Genomic DNA, 26,336 nt, shown 5'->3' with positions numbered 1-26,336 from the left:
CTACCTAATGAGCGTTCTTGTAAATGGTGCAATAATACCTGTATTCAGCCAAGTGCCCTCATAGTTTAGTTATTGCCAGCTCCCACAATTATTGCACGCATTATTATACCCTCACAGTGCATGACCTGATATGCAACACCTCTATGCAAACATGCAGACCACCTTGCATGCCATTTTATGCAAACCACAAACTTCACAAACAAGCTAACAAGTCCCAGTCAGTCAAGTGCAGCTTACAAAAGTAAACTATCTCTGACAAAATAGTTGAAACCATTGCTAAACCAAGAAAGCTGACTACATGGCAGTTTACTCGAATGCTCATTGGGTAGGGGCCCACGTGCCGGTAACTAAGTCGGTTATCACTCTTGTACCAGAGCAATGTCATATTTATTGCCCGATCACCGTTCAGTTATCGCACGAGCCATAGGCGAGAGGGCAAGAAATATGATAGCCTCAAACTTCCAGACCAGAGAGCGCGAGAACTCTAGTCTGGACCAAAACTATACTAAACTGATTTTGGAAGTACTTATCAAAAAGTGATGCTAAATGGTAGTCTAACAGCCTATGGTCGTTTTACCTAGTTCAATAATCAGATGGAAAGATACTGTGCTTTTGCATTACACAAACAAATCATTTGTAAATGCCATGAGATCTCATGAATGAAGAAGAGACGTCTGCCGTGTGTGGCGATATTTTGGTGGACGGCATGAAACGACGACTCTTTGATTCTTTGGCAGAACGCTAGCTAGTCTAACCGCTCGACTAGCAAGACTACCACTCGACCAGATTTCAAAGGATGTGCATGAGTAATACTGTCTTATGTAACGCCCAGGTGCTCATGTCACTGTAGCAGTCACTCTTCATTCTCAACAAACAACTAAAGCACACACTCTACGACATCTAAGACAGAACCGTGCTCTCCGAACACGTGATCAACTTCTCTATGTACTACTACGTGACATCAACAACTATCAACAGTGTTCTAAAATCTAAGACGGTATTACATTTCCCCCTCCCAACTTGCTTGCTCGTCCTCGAGCAACTTGATGACCGTGTCCCCGAGTTACAGCATCCAGATCTGGCACTTCTGAAGGGCAGAGACGAACTTTCTCCAAACTGAATGTCTCTAAAGCTGCTGTCGGTTTTGTGATCGGACGAACTTGGACGTGTTACTCCCTGATCCCATGACACGATAAGGACTCTCGAATAAACAACTTAAAACTTCCTTTCCTACGAATCTTCTTTTTCACCAAAACCCGATCACCAATATTCACCTTGACTGGAGTAGCCTTTTTGTCATACTGACCCTTGTAGCATTCCTGAGCTTCAAAATATATATTGTTCCGAGCCATTTCTCACGCAGAAGAAAATCCCAAAGAACATCCACTTTATAATCATCTACGTCAAGCTGCACGGCTGATTTTGGGTCTTCCAATGACTTTCCGTCGGTATCCGGGCATCCCGGCCATACAATAGAAATAACGGTGACTTGCACGTAGAACAGTGCACTTTCATCATGTACGCAAATAGCAGACAAGGCTGATATCTATCCCACTCTTCACCATAAAATTCTGTGTGTTTCACCAGCATTCCTACTAGGGTTCGATTCATCCGCTCTACCATTCCGTCTGTTTGACGCCAACCCGTGAAACGCCTGTAGTTCCTTGACATTCTTTAGTTCGGCAAATTGACACACGGCATCCGTTTTTCCTGGTTCCAGACTGACGCCGTATTTCAAGATGATATGACCCAGGTACAGTGTCTCCAATCTTGCTATGTGACACTTGTTCGGCTTCAATTCTAGATTCACTTCCCTGAACTGCTCAAAGACCAACACCAAGGGCGAAGCGAAGGTGCTCTTTGAGATTTTTCGGGAATACTAGGACATCATCTAAATAGAACACAGCAAACTCCTCCAGTCCTCGTAGTAGTGCTTGCATCATCATTTGGTATGTTGCGGGCGCGTTACTCAACCCGAATGGCATTACCTTGAATTCGTATAACCCTGAATCTTTAACTATATAAGAGAGCTATTTGTGTGTGTGTGTGTGTGCATGTGTGTGTGTGTGTGTGTGTGTGTGTGTGTGTGTGTGTGTGTGTGTGTGTGTGTGTGTGTGTGTGTGTGTGCATGCGTGTGTGTGTGTGCATGCGTGTGTGTTTGCGTGTGTGCATGCGTGTGTGTGTGTGTGTGTGTGTGTGTGTGTGTGTGTGTGTGTGTGTACTCGCGGATCTCCCTAATGGTGAGTCGCAGCACTACCAAATTTTGCTTGTGCACGCTGAAACAATGGAGGTCAAAAGTGAAGCTGTCATTGTCTTCCGGACTTCTTCTGCGACAACGCGATTTCCTCCCAATGGAACCCGCCTCCACTTGCGCGTGAATATCTCTGTAACGGTGTATTGGATCTCCACCGAATTTAAACTGCCCGTTCCCGACGTTGGACGGTACACGCGGAGCGTTTTGATTATTGTGGGTGACGTTCATAGAGGCAAGATATTTTTGCACATATCCGGGTCTCGAGAAAAACGCCTACCCTTTGTTTGGCCGTTTAGGCAAATTTTTGAATTCCTGTCACGTTAGATACACCTGTTCCCGGCAACACAACGGCACCAACGTCTTCGAAGTGATGACACGACCTCAAACTAGGCCTTTGTTCATGTAGGTCCCGCATACATGCAATTACGTTTTGACCTTTGTTGTCCTACGTCATAAGAGACTCACGTAGAACCATGCACGGGCAAGTTTCTTTCGGCGTCTAGAGCAAAAGTGCGTCAACGTCTAAGCCGATCGAACCTGCCTGCACTCACGTGAGAATTTCTCTGGAACGGCCCATCAGATCAGCTCCACCAAATTTAAACTGCCCATTTCTGACAGTGGACAGTGGATGGTTCCTGACAGAGCCTGGCGCATGCTCCGTACATAACCCGCATTTTCTCTGCTACCAAAGCGACTGTTTGCCTGAAAGTAGCACAGCACAAAGTTTCAGGATAAAGCCTACATTTTGAGATCAGGTTGTATTTTCGTTGGAGTTCCCCTTTAAGCTTCTAAAAGCCATATAGCACCCTAATGATACAATAACCTATCCTTATGCTACACACTAGCAACAGTTGTAAGGAATGTATGTATAATTAACTCATACTGTCAATGCTCTGGTGATATTTCCAAATCAAGATGAAAACTTGCTTTGGACATGAAGCACTGTAGTGATTAGGATGAGGCTATAGTATTTAGGCATCTGTTTTGTAGATTGACATGCCTAGAGATCTGGCTTTGCCACCTGCAGCTGGTGCTTATCATGTAAGTGTATACAATAAGAGTGTTTATTAGAGATCATATGAATGAGGATGTGTCATTATTGAGTGAAATCGATTCTCTGGAGTGAGTTGATGCTGATCATGAGTAACTTAAAGGAACACGGTCACAATTATGCATATGCTCGTAGACACTGCGTGCGAGCGCAGGTTGCTTTAGCCTCACTTTTAAGTCTAGATTCTGTTCAAACTTAGATTAGATCAGAGGATATATGGCGTTTCGAGAGATGAAACGATGCTGTCAGGTGAATCCGATTATGGAGAAGCTAAAAAATCTAGCTGAGCCAAGTTGCAGTGGATTGCTATGAACAGGATTTTGTTTGCTATATACTATATACAGGATGATTGGTTTTGCAAGTCTCTGTCTTGGCAGTCAGTCGGCTCTTGAGCATTCTTTAGAGAAAATACACTCTAATTTGTGTAAGTGAGGCTGTGTTTTAGCTTGTAGCTCTGGAATGGGCAGGAACTGCAAAAATCCAAAGGAGTGTTAGTTCTTTACAAGGTCGTCCAGCCCTTTCCATGCATTACCATGTCTTTTAATTAAATGAGGAATCATGCTTCAAGGAAAGGAGCATGCATGGTAGACGTCCTGTCACGTGTTCTAATAAAAAATGTGCCAAAAAAGATCCAGAAATGCTCACTGATAGGATGTGGAAGTGTCTATAAATCTGATTACCTATTCTGAAATCACCTTTGATTGAAGCTTTATGTATTTGGGAGAAACTTGAATTCAGCATGAGATGAGCGTGTCCACACTGGAGTCCAAGGGCAATCGTGACTGTGTTCCTTTAACATATAGCTTTGGAATATATTGTAGACAAGTGTTTAGTTCCTGTATATTTGGCATGTCCCTTTTTGTCTTTAGTACGATTTTAGGTTCGAAAGGGATGTTCTAAAAAAAGCAAGACAGCAATAAATGTAACAATTGCAGACACAAAGCAAAGCTTAGAAATTTGGTTGAAAGAACTGGTAGCATTGATTTGTTGTTTCTGAGCTTGTTTATAGTTATGGAGTGCCATGTCAACTGCTGCACACTATAACTTGCCTGAGGAATTTGTGTAGTTTTTTGATTATAACAGACATGATCAGTTTTAAATACTTGTTCAATACATTCGAGCATTTATGTTATATCTTCATGTTAGGATTCTTGGAGACTTTATACCAACAAGCTTACCTTGATCTTGTCTTTCTGTCCTATGACTGATTTAAAACTGCTTGCAAATCGATCATTAGCAGACAGGAATCTAATTTTCAAGATCCGACTCTGAAATACTAAGAGATGAGTTTGTTATTGTTACTATGCCTCAGTGCATTCCACTGGCCATAAAGGTGTTACTGATAAATGATAATGTCAATGTTTTTTGTTCTTATCTAATGCAGAATTACATGTAGAAGGCAGGCAGGTAGACCAAATGACAAATACAGTGGAACCTGTGAATTATGCGACTACCCAAGGGACTGACTGTCCTCAACTGCTTTTAATTCTCAGGTGGTCCTAATTGTCAGACTGGCATTCGTACTTGTAAAGCAATTCATGTACACCATGTTCTTGTATGCAACGTAGTGACAATCCAAATACACTGTATGTATTGTATTAAATCAGATCAACATATGTACATGTAGCCAAACACATGAAAGCAACCACTATCCGTACACCAGAAATAATGAAGCAGTACATACAGTAGATGTCAGGATGAATGTGACAATCACACAAAATAGCCATCAATGGTAAACTGCTTCAGTGTGCTCTGATTCCTGACAATGGCCTTCTTGATCACAATGCAAGATGATGACATGTGAGAATGCAAGTCACCCATGTCTGCTTTGAGTGAATGAAGCTTAATTAAGCTGTTGGGCACAATGGAGTGTTTGAGGTCAGCTGATCTTCAGTCTCCTCAGCTTGATCTGGTTCTTTATCGCTATCATTGTCAGCACTATCAGTCTCTGCAATGTCTGCATTCAAAGGTCAAACATACCCTATGACTGTAGAATTATGTCTGCTATTTGTAATTTACACATGCTCACTTTTTCTGGGCTCCTAATGTATGCAAATTTATTGAGTTTCAAGGGACTGTCAACAACTATCCACATTTCTTAGATGCCCGCCTTTGTCAGGTGGTTTGCAAGGACAGGTTCCACTGTAGATGGTTGAGGCACAGACAGTAGACAATATGCAGTACACAAGAGTGCGCGTGCGTGCACACACACACACACACACACACACACACACACACACACACACACACACACACACACACACACACACACACACACAATAACGCATGCACAACTGAACTACATTTATGTACTGATATTTTTTAACAAGGGCTCATTCGTTTGATGAGCATACAATTTCAGAAAGTTATCCTATTACGAGATGTTAATACTAGCAGCCCATTGGTTTGCAGCTCTGGGGCTGCTGCATTACAAGAGCACCAGACGACAGATGTTAGCAAGTAGTCCAATTTATTGACTGATTGTGAGTCCTATTCCTTCACAGCAAATGTCAAATACTTCCCGCCTGCCTGTTGCCACCTTCTCAATCATAAACTTAGCCTGGAATATGGCAATGAGATAATCAGTTCAATAGAATGGGGATAAAGCACTCTGAATGTGTGTGTACAAGCTCCTAAACGCGCAAGCATTCTCATACCTCTGTTAGCTGTTGAGCTATCTCAATTGCAGTTTCAGTGTGAAGAGTAATGGCACCACAGCGAATTCGTGACTTTCCTTTGGCAAGCGCCATAAATATAATTAACTGCAAATTTCAGCCAGAACATACAAAATGTGACAAACTTTAATAACCAGATCCGATTGATATGATTCCTTACTTGATCCTGTAAATATTCATCTACACACCCACCACTTTCTAAATTGGCAATGAGCATCCTTGCAGCAGTCTCTCCAACATCTTCTGCTGGTTGACCTTTGAAAAACACCAATATCAAATGGATACGGGCAGCTAAAGTCATTTCCATCACACATGCATGCGTGCACACGTGTGTGCCCGTCAAAACTTCAACAGTAGGAATTGCCTCTGCTGCAAAACCCCACATGCCTAAGCAAGCTTTGTAAAATCAGTTAGCACTAAACCAGGACGATCCACTGCTGCACATTTACCAGATAAAATTATTTGCGCAATAACATACAACTAATAACATAATTAATTAACAAGTAATTCAATTTATGATACTGCTATTTCATACTTTGAGCATTTGCAAGTGTATCTACAATTGTAGTTGCTGTACCTTTTTTGCCTAAAGCAGATCCTGCTAAGAGACAGCCAGTTGAAGTCTCTGCCACAACTCTGTAAACGAAGAATGGTTGAACTTAATGTAAGAAGGCGCCTTAGTTAAAATTGTATCAAGCAGTCATAAGTATAAGGCATACATCAAACCGGTTCCTGTACCAACAGCTGCTTCCCGTGACTCTTGCACAACTTCAATATGAACACAAACACTAGGGAGCTGCTGCTGTAGCATTCTGGTAGCAGAATGAGCCATCCTTGCTGCTACCTGCAACATGAAAGAAGTCTGTCAGGGTGGAAGAAGAAGTTGACTTTGTGATGCTGTTGTACTCAACGTATACAGTTTCATTAAAGAAATACTATAATACATAGGGATGGGTATAGTACTTAGTTGTCATATATAGTTGTCTCTTTTTTCTTTGTATGTATTGTAGTGATAGTGGTGTATATGTAGTTTGTCTGTAAGTAGTCTATGTCTGCCCCTAAGTGGGAACTGCACCTTATTTGGAATGTGAAAGAAACTATATTATTACTATTATTACAAGAATAGAGTCATACACTGTTTGTCATTGCCTTTGTTGGTGGGCCAGTAATTTCTAGTTAGTTGATATTAATTATAATTCAATTAGATAAATTGACCAATTCCCTAACAAATTATTGATAGAGCAAACCATCTCTAAATCTTAGACAACATTTGACGGGGTCCATAATGGAGGCAGCAGTGTAGACAGGATAGCACATAGAGCACCATTACAGTGTGCCTCTGCAAACAGAGAGTGCAATTTCAAGGTGTGCTTACTTTGTGATGGCCAGCAAACTTGTTATGGGATTCAGTCACAGTGGTTGCATGCATTTATCTCTGTAACATCACTGATACACTCACACTTTCAACTCCACATACATGCGCATCTGTATTTAAGACTTTCACGAGTTCACAGTAACAAAACTAACAAAAACTTAGCACATAGTTATTGATGCCTGAGTAGTTTTAATGCAAGTGTTTCAGCACGGGCCACCTTTACTGTCAAAATGAGGTTTAGGAAAGCTCTTGAAAATTAGTGTATAAAGTGTGACTATATAGGAATTTTTGGAAAGCATGGTCTGATAGGCAGAGCAACATTGACAGTTTGCATTCTACTTTATCTAGAATCATGGTATTGGTATGATTTAGTCGTCTAGTGGCAATTCAGTCTGCCATTTACTCAATCCTGATACAACATGCTTACTCAAGCGTACAGCCATTATTATAATGTGGGTACAATTTATGGGAACAAATATGCATCTAGTAGAACAATTAAGCTTTACCTTCCATAAACTAAGCCATGTATCTGCTAGTAATAACCTCTATCCTGTATACTTATAACAGTATAGAAAGAACTGTATATACACACAAAAGCATTTTGGACGTTTTCACATGCCTAGTGCTCCCAGTTGTTTAGCTGCCATTCCAAACATCCTTAGCTCACATTGCACTATTAGCTAATGTACCTGCTTTCAGGTAGCACAGCCGCATTGACATAAATTCTCGTACTAATGCAACATGTAGGAGCCTTCAAAAGAAAACTTCTACACATCGTATCATTTGATGAAAACCTCATGACTGTATATACGTATATTTATTGCACACTTTCCACAGTTATTGCACACTTTCTACAGTTATTGCACATTCCACAGTTACTGCCAGCTCTCACAACGCTCACAGTTCAGGACCTGATATTCAACACCTCTATGCAAACTATGTAGGCCATCTTGCACACCATGCATTTTATTATGTAAACCACAAACAAGCTAACAAGTCCCAGTCAGTCAAGTGCAGCTTGCAAAAGTAAGCTATCTCCGACCAAATAGTTAAACCATCACTAAACCAAGAAAGCTGACTACATGGGAGTCCACTGGAATGTTGGGTAGGGGCCATGTGCCGGTTACCACCCTTCTTCCAGAGCAATATCATATTTCTTGCCCTCTCGCCGTTTTATCACTCGCCTATGATACAGCTTGTGCAATAAATGGTGCTCGGGCAGTAAATATGATATTGCTCTAGAATGACTTTCAACCAGAGGCATACATTCATTGATGGTTGCTCTTTGTCATACTAATTATTAGCAGTCCATATACTATGGTAGAGTGTGGAACCAGAACATTATAATGCAATCAACCAGCAATTCCTATTACACCCTCTTGGTAATTCCCAATGTCATTAATAGGCAAGTAAACTTTAGATCAATTTATCAGGTCAGCTAAATCCTCAAAGATGTGATTTCCAAGATCCCAAAATACTGTATTTACTAAAATCTACACAATCAGACACACAATTAGAACATCTAAAGTGATTGCACAGAAAAAGAAAATCACCCAGCTGCAAAAATATTCAAAAGTTAGCTTGATGTAGTACTAGCAACACGTAATTCATCTAAGGTGTTAAAACCAACAACAGTCCAAATATATGAAGCAGGTATTATTACCTTCACTGGTAATACACCAGCAACAAATGCTCGTCCTCTAACTTCTGTCACTTCACCTCGGTCCGTAATTTGCACTGCTTTAATAAAGGGAACAGGTTTTGTTGACAATTGAAGCTCTCCTCCTCCTTTAGGATAGTAACCTCTACGCAATAGCATACGACAAAGATTGGTTCATGCAACCACAACTACTTTAATTTACCATACTGCAATTTACCTTCTACAAACCCTGCATTCAAACTGAACACCAAATCTTTCTGCTATGACTTTAAACACCTGAGATTCGGAATAAGTGAAATACATTTTAATCATAAAGCATATAATCTTCATATAATGCTATGTCAATGTTATAGTACTGCTGCATACCATTAGAGTGTAGTCTATTTGAGGGGCCATATCAGCATTCGTTCCTCCCCTGAGAATAACTTCACACGGTCCAGGTGAGAACAAAAGACATGGCAAAGACGACTGAATAAGTAGTACAGTACTCCTGTATACAGAACCATGCAATAAATAATTGCTTATGGAAATTCACCCTTATGTATTTACATACTTATCTCCGTCATCTCTATACATTCTGCACATAAATATATATTTCAGTATTCAAAAGTCATTTAAGAGGTAATGTCACCAGTTCAGGACATTTTCTGTATTGATTTTGTACTTGTTGCATTCAAAGTGAGATGTATAGTTCCAAAACATAATTCCATGCCTTCAATTTCAAGTTGCAACAGCAATAATAAAGCAAGGCTGTTGTTTGTTCTCACTGTTCCTCTGATACTGTTAACTTTGTATTACGAGTAGACAATTTCACAAGTTTCTATGGTCTGGTGTGAAAATCATTGGAAGGTCATTACCTTGGTGATGATTGTTAATTAAATTGCTGTTTAGGACTAGCAATGTTCTTGTAGCACACATGCACAATCAACCATCAATACCATTTAGTATGCTACTTACTAACACTATATAGATTACACGAAAATCAAACGCCATTGCGATCCTCTAGCCTTGCTATATAGCCTTTAAGAAAGGACGCACCAATCTGCAAACACATGCATAGGCAGTCTTCACTCAAACATGCATAATGTTATATCTTGAGTGTGCACTTTACCTACATTACCTACAATATATTCTTAGTGAGAATTAATGACTGCATAGTAAACTAATTATAGTAGCAAGACAGCACATGCATACCCTGCTGTTTGAGTATCTGCTACATATCTTCCAAACTTCATAGAATTTGGTTGAAATTTCACTGACATGGATCCAACAGAATCTCCTTCAAGATTGCCTTGACAAATGTCACTCAACAAGCGAATTCCAGTGAGGTGTTGAGGACGTAGGCCTGGTTTACTACGACCAGCCCGTATCTGAATAATATTAATGGGTTTCTTCAACAAGCAAGACATTGAAACTGCATTTCTTAATATCTGTCCTCCCTAAAAGAACAATACAAATTGCAGTTACTATACTCCCAACAGCAAAACGACAACATTGCATATGCACACTTAGCTAGCTACTGTATTCAAATTACCCAATTTAATGTACTCGTATATATCATTCTACTTCAGACTGTTCACATGTACAACAAAGCAGATTATGGTTTTTACGTCTTTAGATTACCAAGTTGTTAAAGATGAATTATAAAGTTCTAGTTCTTTTGCTTTGGTTTGTGTAACTAAGGTCACCATGAGCCGTAATTACAGCTAGTGTACCAATGGCAATAGATAAGATTGATTTTTCAAAATTTGCTTGCTAAAATTCCAGTCCTAAAAGTTAATATTGACGAGTTATAACTGTGTGTGTCGATCAATGCAGCTTATAGTTTGGTGAGCACATGCATCCACAAACAAATGTATATTTTCATTCTATAACAGTGGCTATAACTATTTGACAATTAGAGCTAAGCACTTAATTGAAGAAACTATAAGTGTAGCTTTTAATCTAAACTCAAGTTAAAAAAACAGAGCTCAAAATTTGCAACAAATTGATTCTAAACGTTCTTTACCATACTCTTCTGATAAAGTCACAACCAATGCTTTGTCAGAGAGTAATTATAACCTAACATGTTTAACTGTCCAAGTGACAATGTAGTCTATAGCAGCAAGAAAGTCTGACGCAAGAAATTTGTTCAACAGTACAGTACCCCTCTAAACTTAATCACATCTTGATTCCTGAAAAGTAAGAATTATTAACTCTCTTGTAATATGTACATTCTTAGTTTAATGTATCTCTACATAAAAGCTTCCTAGCTGTGTGTGCACGTATGTACGTGTGTGTGTACGTATGTACGTGTGTGTGTGTGTGTGTGTGTGTGTGTGTGTGTGTGTGTGTGTGTGTGTGTGTGTGTGCGTGTGCACGTGGTGTGTGTGCGTGTGCACGTGTGTGTGTGTGTGTGTGTGTGTGTGTGTGTGTGTGTGTGTGTGCGTGTGCGTGTATGCACAGATGTAAATGGCGGCACCCGAAGTTTGACTTGCTCTGTGGTTGTCTACCATTTTCCAATACTCTAGTTCCATCGCTTATAATTTTTTCCATCCTTTGAGTACCTTGTCAGACTAGCAAGTGAGAAAAGCATGGCTGCAAGGCCGGGACGTCGTAGGGATGGCGTCACTTGCGCCATCTCTCACTTGTTTACCCATGGAGAACTTGCAAGTCTCTTGGGGTCGATTTCCTGCACAAAGAACATCAACAAAGTCATGAAAGAGGATTCCCTTTTGGTACTAGCACAGGTTTGCAGTCTCTAGACTGCGTACAAGTCGAACAGATGACGAAGATCAAAATTCAGCCAGAGGTGATTTCCAAAATCAAGTTTGTGCTAAACTCAGCTAACACTGGACAAACACTAAGACTGTGGAAGGAAAATGGTCACTAATGAAATCTGCACTAGTTGAGACAGCCACGTCTGTTCTAAGTAATGAACAGAGGAAACACCATGACTGGTTTACAGACAATATGAAAGTCCTTGATCCCTTACTTCAAAAGAGAAACAAAATGTACATCGAATGGCTTAGTACAAGCAATGCTTTGGATCATCACGTATTTGCAGAGGCTCATACAAAGGCACGGTTGGCAGTTCAAACAGCAAAGAACAAATGGTTTGTAGCAAGAGCTGAGGAGGCCCAAAAAACGAAAGTTTGGTAGAAATATGTGGAAATGCATAAGAGAAACGAAGCATGGTCGTAGTGGCCTTGCTCCAATGAAAACTGCAATAGTTGCAGATGATGATGGTGTTCTATGTGTCACGACTAGTGCACAGCAGCAGCAGTGGAGACACCATTTTACAAAGTACTGAATGTCATAACTAGCTTTGACGTTGCCGAATTGGAAAAATTGAACAGAGACCATATCGATCTGAATTTGATGACCTGCCATCTAGTGAAGATCTGAAATCGGCAGTGAATACTCTAAAAAGTGGAAAGTCGGTAGGAAGTTTAGGAATTCTGCCAGAAACGATGAAAGTTGCTTGTGCTGAGACTTTTTCTTGACTCATTTACTCGATTTAGTTTACTCAGTATGGAAAGAAAAATCTGTTCCTAAAGATTAGTCAAATGCTGTGTTGGTTCCTATGCCAAAGAGAGGCAATCTCACAAGCTGTGACAATTGGAGAGGCATTGCCCTGCTGGACATAGTTGGAAAGTTGTAGCCTCCATCATTCAAACAAGATTACAAAATCTTGCTGAGGAGGTACTACCAGAGTCACAGTGTGGTTTCAGAGGCTCAAGGAGCTGCACAGATATGATTTTCACAGCACGTCAACTTCTTGAAAAGTCATGGCTTGACTACCTAGAGATCTAAAAAAAAGATCTAAAAAGATCTAAAAAGATCTAAAAAAAAGATCTAAAAAGGCGTATGACTCTGTTCCACGCTCAGCCATGTGGTTAACGTTAAAGAAGCTTGGAGTTCCAGACCACACCATTGACATCATCAGATCATTCCATGACGGAATGACAGCTCAAATCAAACTAAATGGAACCTTGCTAGAGCCAATCAGTGTTGATAACGGACTACAGCAAGGCTGTTGCATGGCTCCTGTGCTTTTTAATCTATACGCGTGTTTTGTAATGGAATGCTGGAGTGCAAGAGTACAGGATCCTAGTGTAGGTGTAATGATCAATTACAAGTATGACAAAAGCTATTTCGGAGATACACGCACAATTTACTGAAACGCTGCTAACTGACTGTCAATATGTGGATGATGATGCCCTGCTGCCAACTACTAGATCAGGGGCTATAAGAGCGGTGACTGAATATATGAAGACAAGTCAAGATTTTGGTTTATCACTGGGTATTCCATAAACTAAGGTCATGGCTGCAGGTAGGGAGACATGTTCCAAAGATTGCAGTCCTATACGTACTGAACATGGTGACATTGAATATGTGCGAGATTTCACATATCTTGGGTCCAAAATTGAAGCTTCAGGGAAATTAGACTTGGATGTCAATTGCAGAATTGTGAAAGCATCCAAGACATTTGGAGCTTTATATAAAGCTGTGTTTAAGGACAAAAATCTGACTACATGAACAAAACGCAAAATATATAATGCTTGTGTGCTCTCTACACTGTTATATGGCTCTGAAGCAGAAATTGAACTCTTTTCATTATTATAGATGTTTTCGGTCATGTCTTGAAATCTCTACCACAACACAGTGGGAATTTCATATCTCAATTACAACAATAAGACAAAGATGGGGAGATCCTGACACTATAAACATCAAACTTATAAGACGATGTATGCAATGGCTAGGGCATTTGGCTCCAATGCCCAACCATCGAATTCCCACAATGTGCTTCTTTGGGTGGTTATCAGAAAAACGTCCACAAGGTGGCCCTAAGAAACGCTGGAAAGACATAATTAGGAAAGACCTAAATAATCTGACATTCCAGAAAGCTGTTGGTATGACTTAGCAAATAAATCAAGATCTGCCTGGAAAGACCATTACCATGCCTGTCTGGAGTCTAGTCAAGTGTCCTCTGGCAATTTTGATTTACAAACTGTTGTCTGCCCTGAATGCCACAGAGGTTTGCATTCCCTGTCAGCTAGAGGAGCTGGAGCCTGGGTTTCAGCAAGTCCATCCTCATCACATGTCGTACTTTCACCACACGATTTTTGTTTGGCATTGCCACATCTTATGATGTTTGGAAAGTGAAATTTCTGCATCGAGCAGATGTTGTGATTGTAACAATTACCGGACATCCAAGGATACAATCTAATAACTTGTAAGACTGGGGTGGTCCAGTGCACACTCACAACTCAATTGTGTCAGCATGGTCTAACTGCATGTCTCAACTCAACTTGCCGCACAAACTAGAGCCACAATACAGGTTTGCCAACAGTGACAGGAGGTCGGACATCCTCGTCTTTGACCCAGAGTCAGGTGCAGACATTGAATTAGATGTGTCGTTGGCTCATCCATGGTGTTTGGACTCAGTAGGGCATTCTGCAGAGAAGAAGAGGTAGGAGCAATAAACCATGATAAGAAGAAGGAGGTCAAGTATAACTCTGAGCTGCTGCCAGAAGGGTCTTCATTGCCCATTGGCTATTCCTCTTGTTTTTGAACATTTTGGCCATTGGAGTGAACAAGCGGTAAAGTAGTTTTAAAAAAGCTGGCAAAGAGTGCAAGGAAAGATGAAGGAAGACGAAATGAGATTGAGTTCAAGACCAACTGGCGATCAATCATTTCAGACACTTCAACGATGCAATGTGAAAGTCATCTTGGACAAACTTAGTTATTACCATAGCCAGATTACAACGTAGTGTACTAAGTGCAGTTTTGACAGCTTCAGGACTGTAATGGTCCTGTTATATTAGTGTTGCTGTCAACTTTTTTCTTGGTAGCTATTCATGCGGGACCGTAATGGTCTCGTTGTATTAGTGTTGGTGTGGCCTTTTTCTTGGTAGTTTCTCTTTTTGTTGCTCACAGTGTCAACGCTTGATAATATTTAAATGGAAAATATATGTAGTGACAGGCAGGTAGACAGGCGTCAATGAAGAGGGCAAACCAAATGCACCAGAATTCCTGGATTGTATTGGAGGAAGAGATTTGCCGTGCAACTTCAGAGATGTCGCAAGACCTTTGTGAAGAAGTTAATTGTCATCTTCCTCCCTGAATACAGCTTCAGGAAGACTTCAGCTCTCAGTGGACAGCCATAAACATTTAGAGACTGGGACCACAGGTCCCTTCTGTCTAGTCTATGTGTATTAGGTATTCTATCTAGTGTGCATTGCAGTTTTTTCCAGTAATTTTTGATCATGTTTTCCCTGGATGATGTGCTAGCTTTCATGCCTGAATGATGTGGAATCCAGTTTGAAGAAAATTGGTCTTAACATTGCCAATGAAAAATGTGAGTTGTTATGTAATGACATTACAACACCTCACCTTAATTGATGGGGACATTCAAGTTACATCTACTGGAATTTGTATCTTGGGGATCCAATTGGGCATGACTGGACATCGTAAATTCAGGTCAAGTCTTTGTGACCAGATTTCATCTTTAAACGACCCTCAATCTGGAATGTTACTTCTACGCTTTGTCACGTGACTCAAATAAATCACCTTGCTCGGTCAGTGTATCCTACTCAGCTAAAGTCTGCAACCAGATTTCACGATTAGCTGTCCAAGAGAACCTTCTTGCAATTGATTAATTGTCCCAATAAAGAAGATGACCAATGGCTACAAGCAATTTGCCAGATTTGGGATGTCATCAGTAGAGTCCACATGTCATATCGCATTTGTATCCAGCTGGGCTCATTCGTTGACTCATCTTCCCCAATTATTTGGAGCCAGGTTCTTCTGAATGATCTATCAGCGATCAGCTGCATCGTGCGTTGCCTGCAGACAAATCCATTGCTGATTTGATAAGCAATACCAAAAAAATTACACAAAGATTGACTTTGGAAAGTACCAATAACATTGTATCATCAACTCTTGCAAACCCACAGTCTCAGCGCTCATCTGCAAGGTTCAGGTCTCTTCAGGGAGTAGGAGCAGGTGCATGGCTTGACTCAATGCCTCTTTCAACGAAGTTTGCATTAAAGCCTGTCAAGTTTCATCTAGCAACACGTTTGAGGTTGGGTTGTGAAATACCCCTTGGATCAGTGATTTCCACTTGTAATTGTGGGAAAGATGTTGATGGGGATGGATACCATTTTCTGACTTGCAAAACTGGAGGTGGGCCTATATGGAGTCATGAAACGCTATCGAGCATATGGAGCAACTGTTTACAGCAACTAAATATGACACATCAGCGAGAACCAATTAATCGATATATTAATACTGATGACAGACCCAATATCATTGCATTTGATGCACAATCTGCGTGTAACGTTCAACTCGACATTTCAGTGGCTCAACCATGGGCCAAATATATTATTTCCCAGACAGCTTTGGAAAATGGCGCAGCTGCAGCCAAACAAGAAGCTGTGAAATCAGAGAAGTATGCTGGTGAGTTGGATATGTGGGGCAGATCCTCTAACTGTATTGCCCTAGTTTTAAACATTTTGGAAGATGGGGACATGACGCTCTTCAGTTCCTTAATCGACTGTCCATTCTCTCAACAGGTGAAGATGGAAGGAAGAACAGCAGAGACTTCAAGACGTACTGGCGTCGCTGTTTGTCTACAGCATTGCAAAGATGCAATGCTAATGTGATTAGGAGGAAATTAGGAAGAGCAAGACAGTTTAAAAACTCTCTAAGCGTTGATACGTTAATTATAAGTAGTTGGGTTTTGTTGTGTGGCCCATTGTGGGCTTTTGGACTGGTGTTTGGACAATTAGACTGTAATAGTGCTAATGTATGAAAATACATGTATTGACAGACAAACAGACAGACAGACAGACAGACAGACAGGCACGTAGACAGACAGACAGACACCCAGACAGACATATGCAACAAGATTAGTTCCCTACAAGAAAAAGGGCAGGTTTGTATACTTTCTGCTAGCTGTTCCAGTTAATTAAAAAGTCCACGCTTGCGAGTATCTTTTTGTGGCTCTCACATGCAAGGTTAGCTAAACAAACAGACAGACAAAAACAGGCAGACAGACAAACTATCTAAACAAGCGATTATCATACAACCAATTTATTAAAAACTCAAATAATCTAAATGAACGTCGGGCTTTAGTAGACTATACCTTTGCAGCTCGCTTTAATTAAATCTGGTTTTAGTCTACACTTTAATTTCGCTCTTACTTCTATGTATACATGACCACTGCCTGACAGCTAGACAAGACTATTCTATTAGATAACAAAGAGACAACAGACGCGGACATGCAAGCAGATCTAGTCTATAGTAAGGTTGCAAATGGTCAAGAAGTTCAGCAAGCTGAAAGTAGCGACGTATTGTAAAGTAGACACAATCTTACCCCTTCCAAAAGTGAACCGTCGATCACAACAGCTGGCATCTCTAGCTATCAAAATTAACACGCCCCTGGCTCATTGCTATCTACTAGGACAGTAGACAACTTTGGGTATGATGATTTCGAATCTTATCGTCACTGTGTAGGTGTATTTTACGCGTTTCGGATTCTGCGATTTACATTGTAGAAAGTGGCTTGTTCGTGTTTCGTAGGACACTGCTGATGAATGCTGGTGCTGTTCTTAACTTCAAATTGTTAGTCGATTGCGCGCGAGCTAGCTAGGGAGTCAAATTTGAATTGGTCTCTTTGTCTAGGAATAGAAAACGTGATCACTCGTTTGACGAGTTGGAATCTGACTCATCCATTGGTAAACCTACTCTATAACGTAATCGAAGTATTTAAATCTCATTGAGTTAATTAATTGGTCAATGATTTTGGGAAGAAAATCTTATACTGGTATTATAAAGCGTGAAGAAAATGACATGAGATAAATTAATTAAAATTAGTTTCAAAAGAACAACAACATAGAAATTTATGCATCACCTACATAATTTATGTGGTATGCAAATTTGGAGAGCAGTGATGGTCAGTTGTTGAAGAGTTAGATGATGGTGGCTTGTTTTATCATTGAATTAATTTATTACTTCAAGTGTGGTGCATTTATCTAATTGTTCTTGTGTGTGTATAGTCCCTCACAGCCAGCCCCTCCCCCTTTTTGACTTGTTGGCGGGAGAGGGTCTGGTAAGGTTCCTTTGATGTCTTGGTTCTGCCAACCCCAGCATTCTATGGGGCATAAAGACATAACGATGATCTGTTAATTGAGATAAGCGAGCAACTGATGGAAACGCACTACTAATTAGTATCCACATGTACAGCGAAGTTTTCGCTTCTGTTTCTGCTGCAGGTGCTGCTGGACTTCGTTCTTGTTCTAGACGAGTTCATTTGCTCTCAGAGGTTGCGTGGCTGCCTGCTATAAGCATGGTAAGAGAAACGCGCAGGTCGTCTTCTTGTATGAGAACGTTGCAGGTGAGTTGTTCTATGGTAACCAACAGAATTCAACAACTAGCATGCACATAACAAGGAAGACATCTCACCTACAAAAATTCGAAGTGCATGATCACGCATAGGCAACTTTTGATCGTGACAGTACAGAAGCCAATTAAGTGTGCTACGACAGGGTGGAAACAGCTACAAGCTGCTCATCCTGTTGCTAGATCTAACGCTGCAGCTGCATGACGTCCAGATGAGCCTTTATGCAATTTCGCAAAGAGCAGCTCACCTGCCAATTTTATCGTACAAGAAGACAACCTGTTTGCTTTTCTTACCATGCTTATAGCAGGCAGCCACGCAACCTCTGAGAGCAAATGAACTCGCCTAGAACAAGAACAAAGTCCAGCAGCACCTGCAGCAGAAACAGAAGCGAAAACTTTGCTGTACATGCGGATACTAATTAGTAGTGTGTTTCCATCAGTTGCTCGCTTGTCTCAATTAACAGATCATCATTATGTCTCTATGCCCCATGGAATGCTGGGGTTGGCAGGACCAAGACATCAAAGGAACCTTACTAGACTCTCCCCACCAAAAGGGAGGGGCTGATTGCACGAGACTATTGTGTGTGTGTGTGTGTGTGTGTGTGTGTGCATGTGTGTGTGTAGATCAGTTGGTTAGAAAGTCATCCACTAGAATGTGTACATCCGGGACCTTGCAGGGTTGCAAATTCAAGTCGCAGTGATGACGAGCTGTGGCATAATTCCTTGAGCAAGAAACTCACACACAATTGCCTCTCTTGACTCAGGAGTATAAATGAGTACCTGGTCTTTGACTAGGGACTAAGCGGCCATCGACTGTGACATGACATGAGTCAATGGGGTCCAGGTGAGACTTTGGGTGCTCACACCTCAGTTGGCTTCACAAGCCAGTGCTCCTGTGAGTACCTGGCCCAGCTCCAGGAGATTGCTAGAGCAGGCTGGCAAAGTTCTCCTGAGTAGCACACAGGAGCCCAGCTGTTAGCTGGGGACGTGACCAGTACTGGCAGCTCCTAACGTGTAGTTGTGTGTGTGTGTGTGTGTGTGTGTGTGTGAGAGAGAGTGTGTATTTGTGTGAAGTATGGTTAAGACTGGTCAGAAAGACTACCCGTGCAGCTGCATGAATACAATCAGTGCGGTCAACCTATTGCAATCATCTTATGATTTATGAAATACAATTGTACAACTAAGAGATATAACTTTGTAATAACTAAGGACAATGTCTTCAGAAATGCAAGGTTATTGCCCAAATCCTTGAAATACGATTCTATTATTGATCAAACGAACACACTCAGAGTTAAATGAACATCTTTCAGATAAACTTCAAGATTCTATGGATAGCATAAAGTGAAAGAACTTCAAAGAACAGTGAAACCTGACACAGATATTGAAAATGTAGGCGAGAGTTGTTTGGATGTGTATTGCATTATTTTCAGCCGTGTGGATGCAGCAAAATGTATGAAATACTAGCCATTGTTTTCTAATTCTATCACACTAGAAAAAGGATATTTTCCACATCATGACATAAGAAGGAATTAGCCTGTTTGATGTAGTTGTAAATTGTTTGCTAAACCTACCTAGAGATGCCTAAATCGACAGTTGATGGATTTTGTTTTAGTTTGTTATGTGGCTTTTGGTCTGAATTAGGATGTTTTGACATATGATCTCTTGTGCTAGGAAACAGCATATACTTTCCCAAGCAGCAGCATGTACTTTAGTTTGTCCATTTAGAATGAGGAATGGTTTGAAATCTAGGTGGTCAAATGCTGTAGAATGTACAGTGTAGTTGCTGAGTGGTAAACTGTTGGGAAAGAAAACAAAAAGCCGTGTCAGATGTGAATGGTGATGGTACAATAAGAACAACAACGACAGGTATAGAAGAAGTCCATATTTTGAGAAGGTAAATGGAAAGAAATGGAAATTAATTGAATCACTAAAGTTGTTAGTGGATGGAGCAATACCAGTAGACGATAGGTAAGAGGTTATGAACATCAAGGTTGAAGCCACAAAAATGGGAAAGTACTTTAAATACTTGCCTGCTATCGTTAAATGTCAATGTCAAGAAGGTAACAGTGATATAGAAGAAAAGTTTGCCAGGCATTTAAAAAAAGCTTTAGAATGCTACGATTCATAACTGTTTTGAGCAAGAGCTCTTTATAGTTGAAACAGAAACCATTGTAGTCTGAACCTGTAATTTGCAGAGTACTATGGTATAAGTCAGAAGCTTGCAATGCAAACAGGATGAAACGGGATGAGAATGTTTTGTAACAAATGCTCGAGAAGTATTTTAGGCATAACAGAAATCATTGAGTGATCTAGCAATCTTACTAAAGTTTGTGATTACGGTATTTTGCAAATAGTGCCCCATGGAGCACTATTTTTCATAGTTCTGGGAACATGAGGCATTATTTGAGCATTGGGTGCAATTTGAGCATGGGGTGTTGTTATTTCACAAGCACAGAGACTGTTGCATTGTTCGTTTGCATACCATCACACTACACGAACAAACTATCGTAATCTAATCTTACAGTCTTACTGGTATATATTCGGGCTACTTTCACTTGAGCTGTATTCCTAGTCTGTATTCTTGGTCTGTTGCATACACATTGAAAGTCAGTCAGTGGTTCTATCTGGGTGTTCATTTCATCTCAAACGCACACATTGATAGACTCACATGCATATAACTGTGTTGGAATACTACCTCAGTGGGGCAGTAATCAAGCATGGGGCATTATTATTATTTTGTTATAGGGTTACCATGGGGCATTATTGAGCATGGGGTACAATTTGAGCACGAGACACTATTTGTGGAAATACGTATGTAAGGTGATTTTTGGTCCTATACACATAGAATACATATAAATGTCATCAGACAGATGGCACTTTCTCTATGGTGTGGCATAAAACATTGAAAGCCAAGAGGACCAACCATTTGGATAGTTATTGATGGTCCTGTCGAAGCTTTTTTTGTAACAAGACACTGACCCTTGCAAAATGCAGATTGAATTCCCATGCTACCAAGTTATAAGGTTGTATTTGACCCACACAATATTGACAACGCGTTGGCTGTGACTGTCTTGCAGTGGTATAGTACAGTGTATACCTGAGTTCATCTGCTTGTACGTAAGACCATTACATTAAGGTTGGGTGAAGAAACAATCAGGATCTGAGTCAGAGACTGTAATGTCTCTATGCTGCGTTTGGCTGGCTTTTAGAATGATTTGATGGTAGTCGTCACAATCTTATGTACCATGCTATTAATCGTATCATGGCTAATTTCAATTTGCAATTATGTTGTTCAAGCTGCATTAGATGATGTTTCCACTATGATACAACTTAACGGGCAACAAAAGGGTTCAGTTATCATTTTCTGTTTCAGATCGCTCATGTTTGTATCTATGCTTGACACTGTTTTTAATTCTCTATCTGCCGAATTAGTTTGACAGTTTTAGTTGTTTGGTTCTAAAGTGAAATCAACTGGCAAAACTGTATTTTACTGCTGTTTTTATTTTAGTAGTGTGTTGACTTTTTGACATATGAAGATGTTTCTGATAGTTGGTGACATCTGTTCTGCTTTATTATTACGTTTTTATGGAACTAAATCTACTTAGCAATGCTGTCTGAATGCAGTTTGCTCTTTTGTGCAAAATCAAAAATTTTCAACTTGTGGAAATTATGACTTGTCATTTGTCTGGAAACAGGATGTTTCTAATGCACATCGGAGTCATTAATTAAACAGTATACAGTAATTAGTGTTGATCTGATTTTGTGTGTTTGATCTAGGTGACAGACTACGGGAATTTCTTCACAGACTTCAGGCAATTAGGATATTTATTGCAATATGGAATGTCTTCATCATTATCTGCATGTTTTTGTAAGTATTTGTGTATGCACTACTTAGAGAGTGGTAAAGCATATCACACGTGTCTTATTATAAAGAATTTTGATTATGCATCTACCAATAGGAACTTTAGTATGACTTTATTTCATATCATTGCGTTTGATGTGTATGGAATATTTTATAAGCTATCTTTCAGTGGTTTGATATATTGAAGTGTTTGATGCTCGCTGCATGTGGACAACATTTATACTTACAACATACAGTATTTTGATGCCACTGGAACAGATGGCACCTATACCTACTAGTAAATCAGCTTCCTTCCAACATTTGAAGGCCAGCATAGCAATCTTCAGGTCTCTCCATACTGATATTGACAGTTTACTGAGCATTTGTATTTGTGTGTTATTTGTGTGTATTTATCATACAACATTAGCATGCATCTGAGTTGAAAGCATTGATTTCAGTAATATAATTTGTCTTTCTCAGATTTTTCGGAGCATAGAGAATTCAGCCAATGATGATGGCCGGTTGCATGTCTACAGTATATGGATAAGTTCCCATGTCATGGATACATAGTTTTCTTGTAGGTAATGGCAAAGTGTTGGACTTGCAGCGGCGCTGTGTTAGAATGAAACAGACACTATATAGACCAGTAATACAAGGTTTACTGAGTGGATATACAACAGCATGTGATGATTGAGGTTTATAATAGAGTTTGAACTAAACAAGCTCTTGCTTATCACACTGACTTTTGAAGTTTCAAACAGCATTGTTTGAGCGTGGAATCAATTAAAATTTGTATACCTACCATAGTAAATTTATTTATCGTTGTATGCACACACACACACACACACACACACACACACACACACACACACACACACACACACACACACACACACACACACACACACCAGGTCTCCTTTGTATAACCTGTGGAGATAGAGAACAGCTGATCATGAAGATGGAAGCGTGGAAAGTGGAAATAACAAATTGGGACTCTCTTGCCCATCCAGCATCCGATATGAAAGCACGGCCCCACTTGGTAAGAAGAGCTATCACAGGCTAACGTGACTCCGATTCGGGATTGAAATGAGTCAGCACCCGATCTGTACAGTATGCCTTTGACTTCGTTGAAACTCTTCTCTTGTCTCTTCCCCACTGCCATTTTGTTTCTCATTTTGTAGTACATGAAGTGGTGCCAATCAACTAGACAGATTTGGTAAGAACTTTGCATAGTATTGTATCGGACCTAGAAAAGACTGCAGTTGTGTGGTGTCTGTCGGTTGAGGCATCTGTGCGACTGCCTGTTGCTTCCTGCTGGATCCTGCTGGATTGGTGAAGACCCTTGGCTGAGATGATATGCCCACAGTACCCACGAGATCCTGCATAAATCAGCATTTGCATTCATTCGCCTTCAAACCATAATCTTGCAATCTCTGTAGTACGGGTCTCTAGATTTGCTAAGTGTTCCCTCGTGGATCGTCCTGTCACTACAATGTCATCCAAATAGCATGCAGTTCCTGGAATGCCTTGCAATACCACGTCCATTGCTCTCTGCCATATGGCTGGGGCGGATGCAACACTGTAGGGTAGACATTGATATTGGTAAAGTCCTTTGGGGCATTCGCGGTAAGGCAGTCTTTGGAATCTTCTTCCAGCTCCGTGCATTTGCAGATACGCCAGTCTTCAGTGTCTTGTCGCAACACTAAACTGCTTGCCTCCGCACAGCTAGCGAAAATATCCTCTATACCAGGGATCGGGTAAGAATCAACATCCAGCTGCGGGTTTACTGTTACTTTGAATCCCCACAGATTTTCTCACACTACCGTCTTTCTTTACAGGGGCCCAGTTACTATGAGTGACTATAAACAATGCCCTCTCTCCAGCTTGTCCATATTGGTTTCCGAGCAAGACTTAGAGGTATAGGTCGCGCCTTCCAGAAATGAGGTTGACATCCAGTTGGCAACGTCACCCTAGCCTTGATGTCCCCAAATCAGTGGTACCTTACCGGTAACTTGGTACCGGTTGAGTATTTTTGTAAATCATCCCTTGGTCTCCAGGTGCAGCAGCTTCCAATCAAGTTTGATCTCTTCCAGCCAGTCTCTTCCCAAGAGTGCTGGTCTATTCCCTGCGAAGACATGTAGCGGTAGAGCTCTCGTTTGCTCTCTATATTAAACAGTCACTGTGCAGACTCCTATGGGCTTCACCTTAATTTCTCTCAGTCTCCCGTATAGCTATGTGTGTAGCTCTAGTGATGTCTTTTCCAGTTTGACATGTTTGCTCAAGCACTTGTCGAATTCCTGCTTGCTAATCACCGACACTGCAGCTCTTGTATCTTGCAGTTCTAACTAAACGTGTTCGCCTTGCTCCTCCGCTTGCGTGTCACATGACTAGGAGACGTCATAGCCTCGCTCGAGCTCGCTTCCAGGGGTTTGCCTCTCTCCTCTACGGTTGGCCTACGAGGCTAAATACTAGCATAGACCGACTGCAGGAGAGAGAGGCAAATAACACTCATGCTTTGCTAAGCCATGCGTCGATCCTACTAGTAGACGTATACATGTTGTCTGGCTACGCGAGCAAGCAGATTTTTTGGGTTCACTTCACACACACATTCCGGATAGGTATAAGCCCAGATAGGTTTAACTTGCACGTGCACGGGGGACCGTTCTCACGTGCACACATACAGTGTACCGTAGTAGCATGCGTGCACGTGAGAATGGTGCACGTGCAAGTTAAACTTATCCGGGGTAGACGGCCGGGATGTGTGTGAAGTGAAATTTGCGCGAGCTAGACTTCATGAAACGCGCTGGCGACCGAGGCTCCTCAATAGCTCTGCAAATCGCAAGATGGCGAAGCGAGAAAGACAACTACGAAGCTTGTACAGGTACTTACAGTACAATACTGTACATTTTAATTGTGACTGCTCGCTGGTTTGTGTGTTATCAGCAATCATGAATGTAACTGGAATAACGTACGTAAGAGCATGTATTTGCACACGTTGCGTTTGGCGGCCCTTCACAGTGCTTCTAGATGATTTGCGACATAGTCAGGACAGGAGTCAAGAGTTGCCGTAGAAGTATGGTTGTAAACCAGCAGCTTTTGATTGTATATGTAGGAGTAGGTAGACTACTGGATCCGAGGATAGCGGTAATTCCAAACAGTTTTGGCCACGCTTTACTTCACAATTGTGTATCTCTTTGCCGAAGTGCTTGATTGGCTTGTACCATATAAACAAGTGTAAAAACATTTTGAGAAAATGATGGGTATTTAATTAAGGATGTGTATGTACTTATTCATGCTCATCTCCTACATCACTGTACTGTGAGTGTCACACATGACTTCTGCGTTTTAGATTGAAACTGCCGCAAGCAATAATATTAGGCAAAAAGATTGTGATGTAGGAGATGAGCACGAATACATACTCATTCCTACATACCCATCATTTTCTCAAAATGTTTGATACTTGTTTCATTCATTTTTTTGATTACGTAGATGAAGTGGGTTTTTGTGTCGCTCCAATCTGTGTTGCTACTGTGAGTACATGTGTGTGCATGGTTGAAGATGGAAATGACGTGTGCAGTTTGGGATTTGAACTTTGACTGATGTACTTTACGTGTATGTTACTATCAGCTGACAGATGTACATAATAACATTGATTGCATCAATAAACATCTCCCACGCATCTTGCACTGAGGCCTACATCATCACATGCACGGAGACAGCACTCCATTGAGCATAGTCGTACAAGTTCAACTACACACAACTGTAAGCACACTGTGGAAGTGGCAGCTATGGTTCTGAACTGTAGTTTCCTCCAGCTAATAATAGGTAATTACATGTAGCTATCATGTACACACGTGACCGGAACAACATGGCGTTGTGGAAGCCCTACGTAGAACTGCAGAACTGTCATAGCAGCAATTCACTGATAGTGTGTGGACTTGCACAGTTCTAGTGGTTGAGTCAGTGCAATTCTTCTGACAAGAGCGAATTGTTTTGTATCACTCTCGTCATTGTAGCTGCTTCGAGTGAGGTGCTAGCCTGGCTGACAAAAGTGAAATGTGGAAGAATACATTATGTTTTTTACTTGCTGATA

General features: G+C 40.8%; 2 protein-coding genes and 1 long non-coding RNA gene across 3 annotated transcripts; 2 read left to right on the top strand and 1 right to left on the bottom strand.

The window, feature by feature from the left end:
* Positions 1 to 5,589: 5,589 nt before the first annotated feature.
* LOC134191742 (RNA 3'-terminal phosphate cyclase-like) lies at positions 5,590 to 17,454 on the bottom strand. The gene is made up of 10 exons (XM_062660355.1): positions 17,378 to 17,454; positions 10,210 to 10,454; positions 9,382 to 9,505; positions 9,233 to 9,291; positions 9,019 to 9,160; positions 6,700 to 6,824; positions 6,558 to 6,616; positions 6,141 to 6,235; positions 5,963 to 6,067; positions 5,590 to 5,865 (listed from the first exon to the last, which is right to left on the bottom strand). Exons 1-10 carry the CDS (start codon positions 17,414 to 17,416, stop codon positions 5,776 to 5,778), a joined length of 1,083 nt encoding a protein of 360 aa, XP_062516339.1. The 5' UTR covers positions 17,417 to 17,454; the 3' UTR covers positions 5,590 to 5,775.
* An 11-nt stretch (positions 17,455 to 17,465) lies between these two features.
* LOC134191739 (small integral membrane protein 7-like) lies at positions 17,466 to 23,052 on the top strand. Its single transcript, XM_062660353.1, has 5 exons — positions 17,466 to 17,513; positions 17,584 to 17,625; positions 17,686 to 17,738; positions 22,180 to 22,270; positions 22,724 to 23,052. The coding sequence occupies exons 1-5, from the start codon at positions 17,485 to 17,487 to the stop codon at positions 22,737 to 22,739; spliced, it is 231 nt and encodes a 76-aa protein (XP_062516337.1). The 5' UTR covers positions 17,466 to 17,484; the 3' UTR covers positions 22,740 to 23,052.
* Positions 23,053 to 25,053: 2,001 nt separating this feature from the next.
* On the top strand, positions 25,054 to 25,913 carry LOC134192608 (uncharacterized). The gene is made up of 3 exons (XR_009971950.1): positions 25,054 to 25,124; positions 25,593 to 25,637; positions 25,733 to 25,913. It is a non-coding gene; the product is annotated as an uncharacterized LOC134192608 (long non-coding RNA).
* Positions 25,914 to 26,336: the final 423 nt, after the last annotated feature.

Source organism: Corticium candelabrum, chromosome 16 (assembly GCF_963422355.1).
Source record: "Corticium candelabrum chromosome 16, ooCorCand1.1, whole genome shotgun sequence".
Lineage (NCBI taxonomy): Eukaryota > Metazoa > Porifera > Homoscleromorpha > Homosclerophorida > Plakinidae > Corticium > Corticium candelabrum.
Note: the sequence above shows the minus strand (reverse complement) of the source record. Positions and strands in the feature narration are given on the sequence as shown.

Excerpts from the sequence above, each read along its gene's own strand:
- LOC134191742 (XM_062660355.1), bottom strand. The coding sequence starts at position 17,416 with ATGCCAGCTGTTGTGATCGACGGTTCACTTTTGGAAGGG. Across the intron at positions 9,506-10,209 it reads GCAGATACTCAAACAGCAGG|GAGTACTGTACTACTTATTC; the intron begins GTATGCATGTGC and ends TTCTGTATACAG. Across the intron at positions 5,866-5,962 it reads TAGCTCAACAGCTAACAGAG|GCTAAGTTTATGATTGAGAA; the intron begins GTATGAGAATGC and ends GCCATATTCCAG.
- LOC134191739 (XM_062660353.1), top strand. The coding sequence starts at position 17,485 with ATGATGATTTCGAATCTTATCGTCACTGT. Across the intron at positions 17,514-17,583 it reads TCGAATCTTATCGTCACTGT|GACACTGCTGATGAATGCTG; the intron begins GTAGGTGTATTT and ends CGTGTTTCGTAG. Across the intron at positions 17,739-22,179 it reads GGAATCTGACTCATCCATTG|GTGACAGACTACGGGAATTT; the intron begins GTAAACCTACTC and ends TGTTTGATCTAG.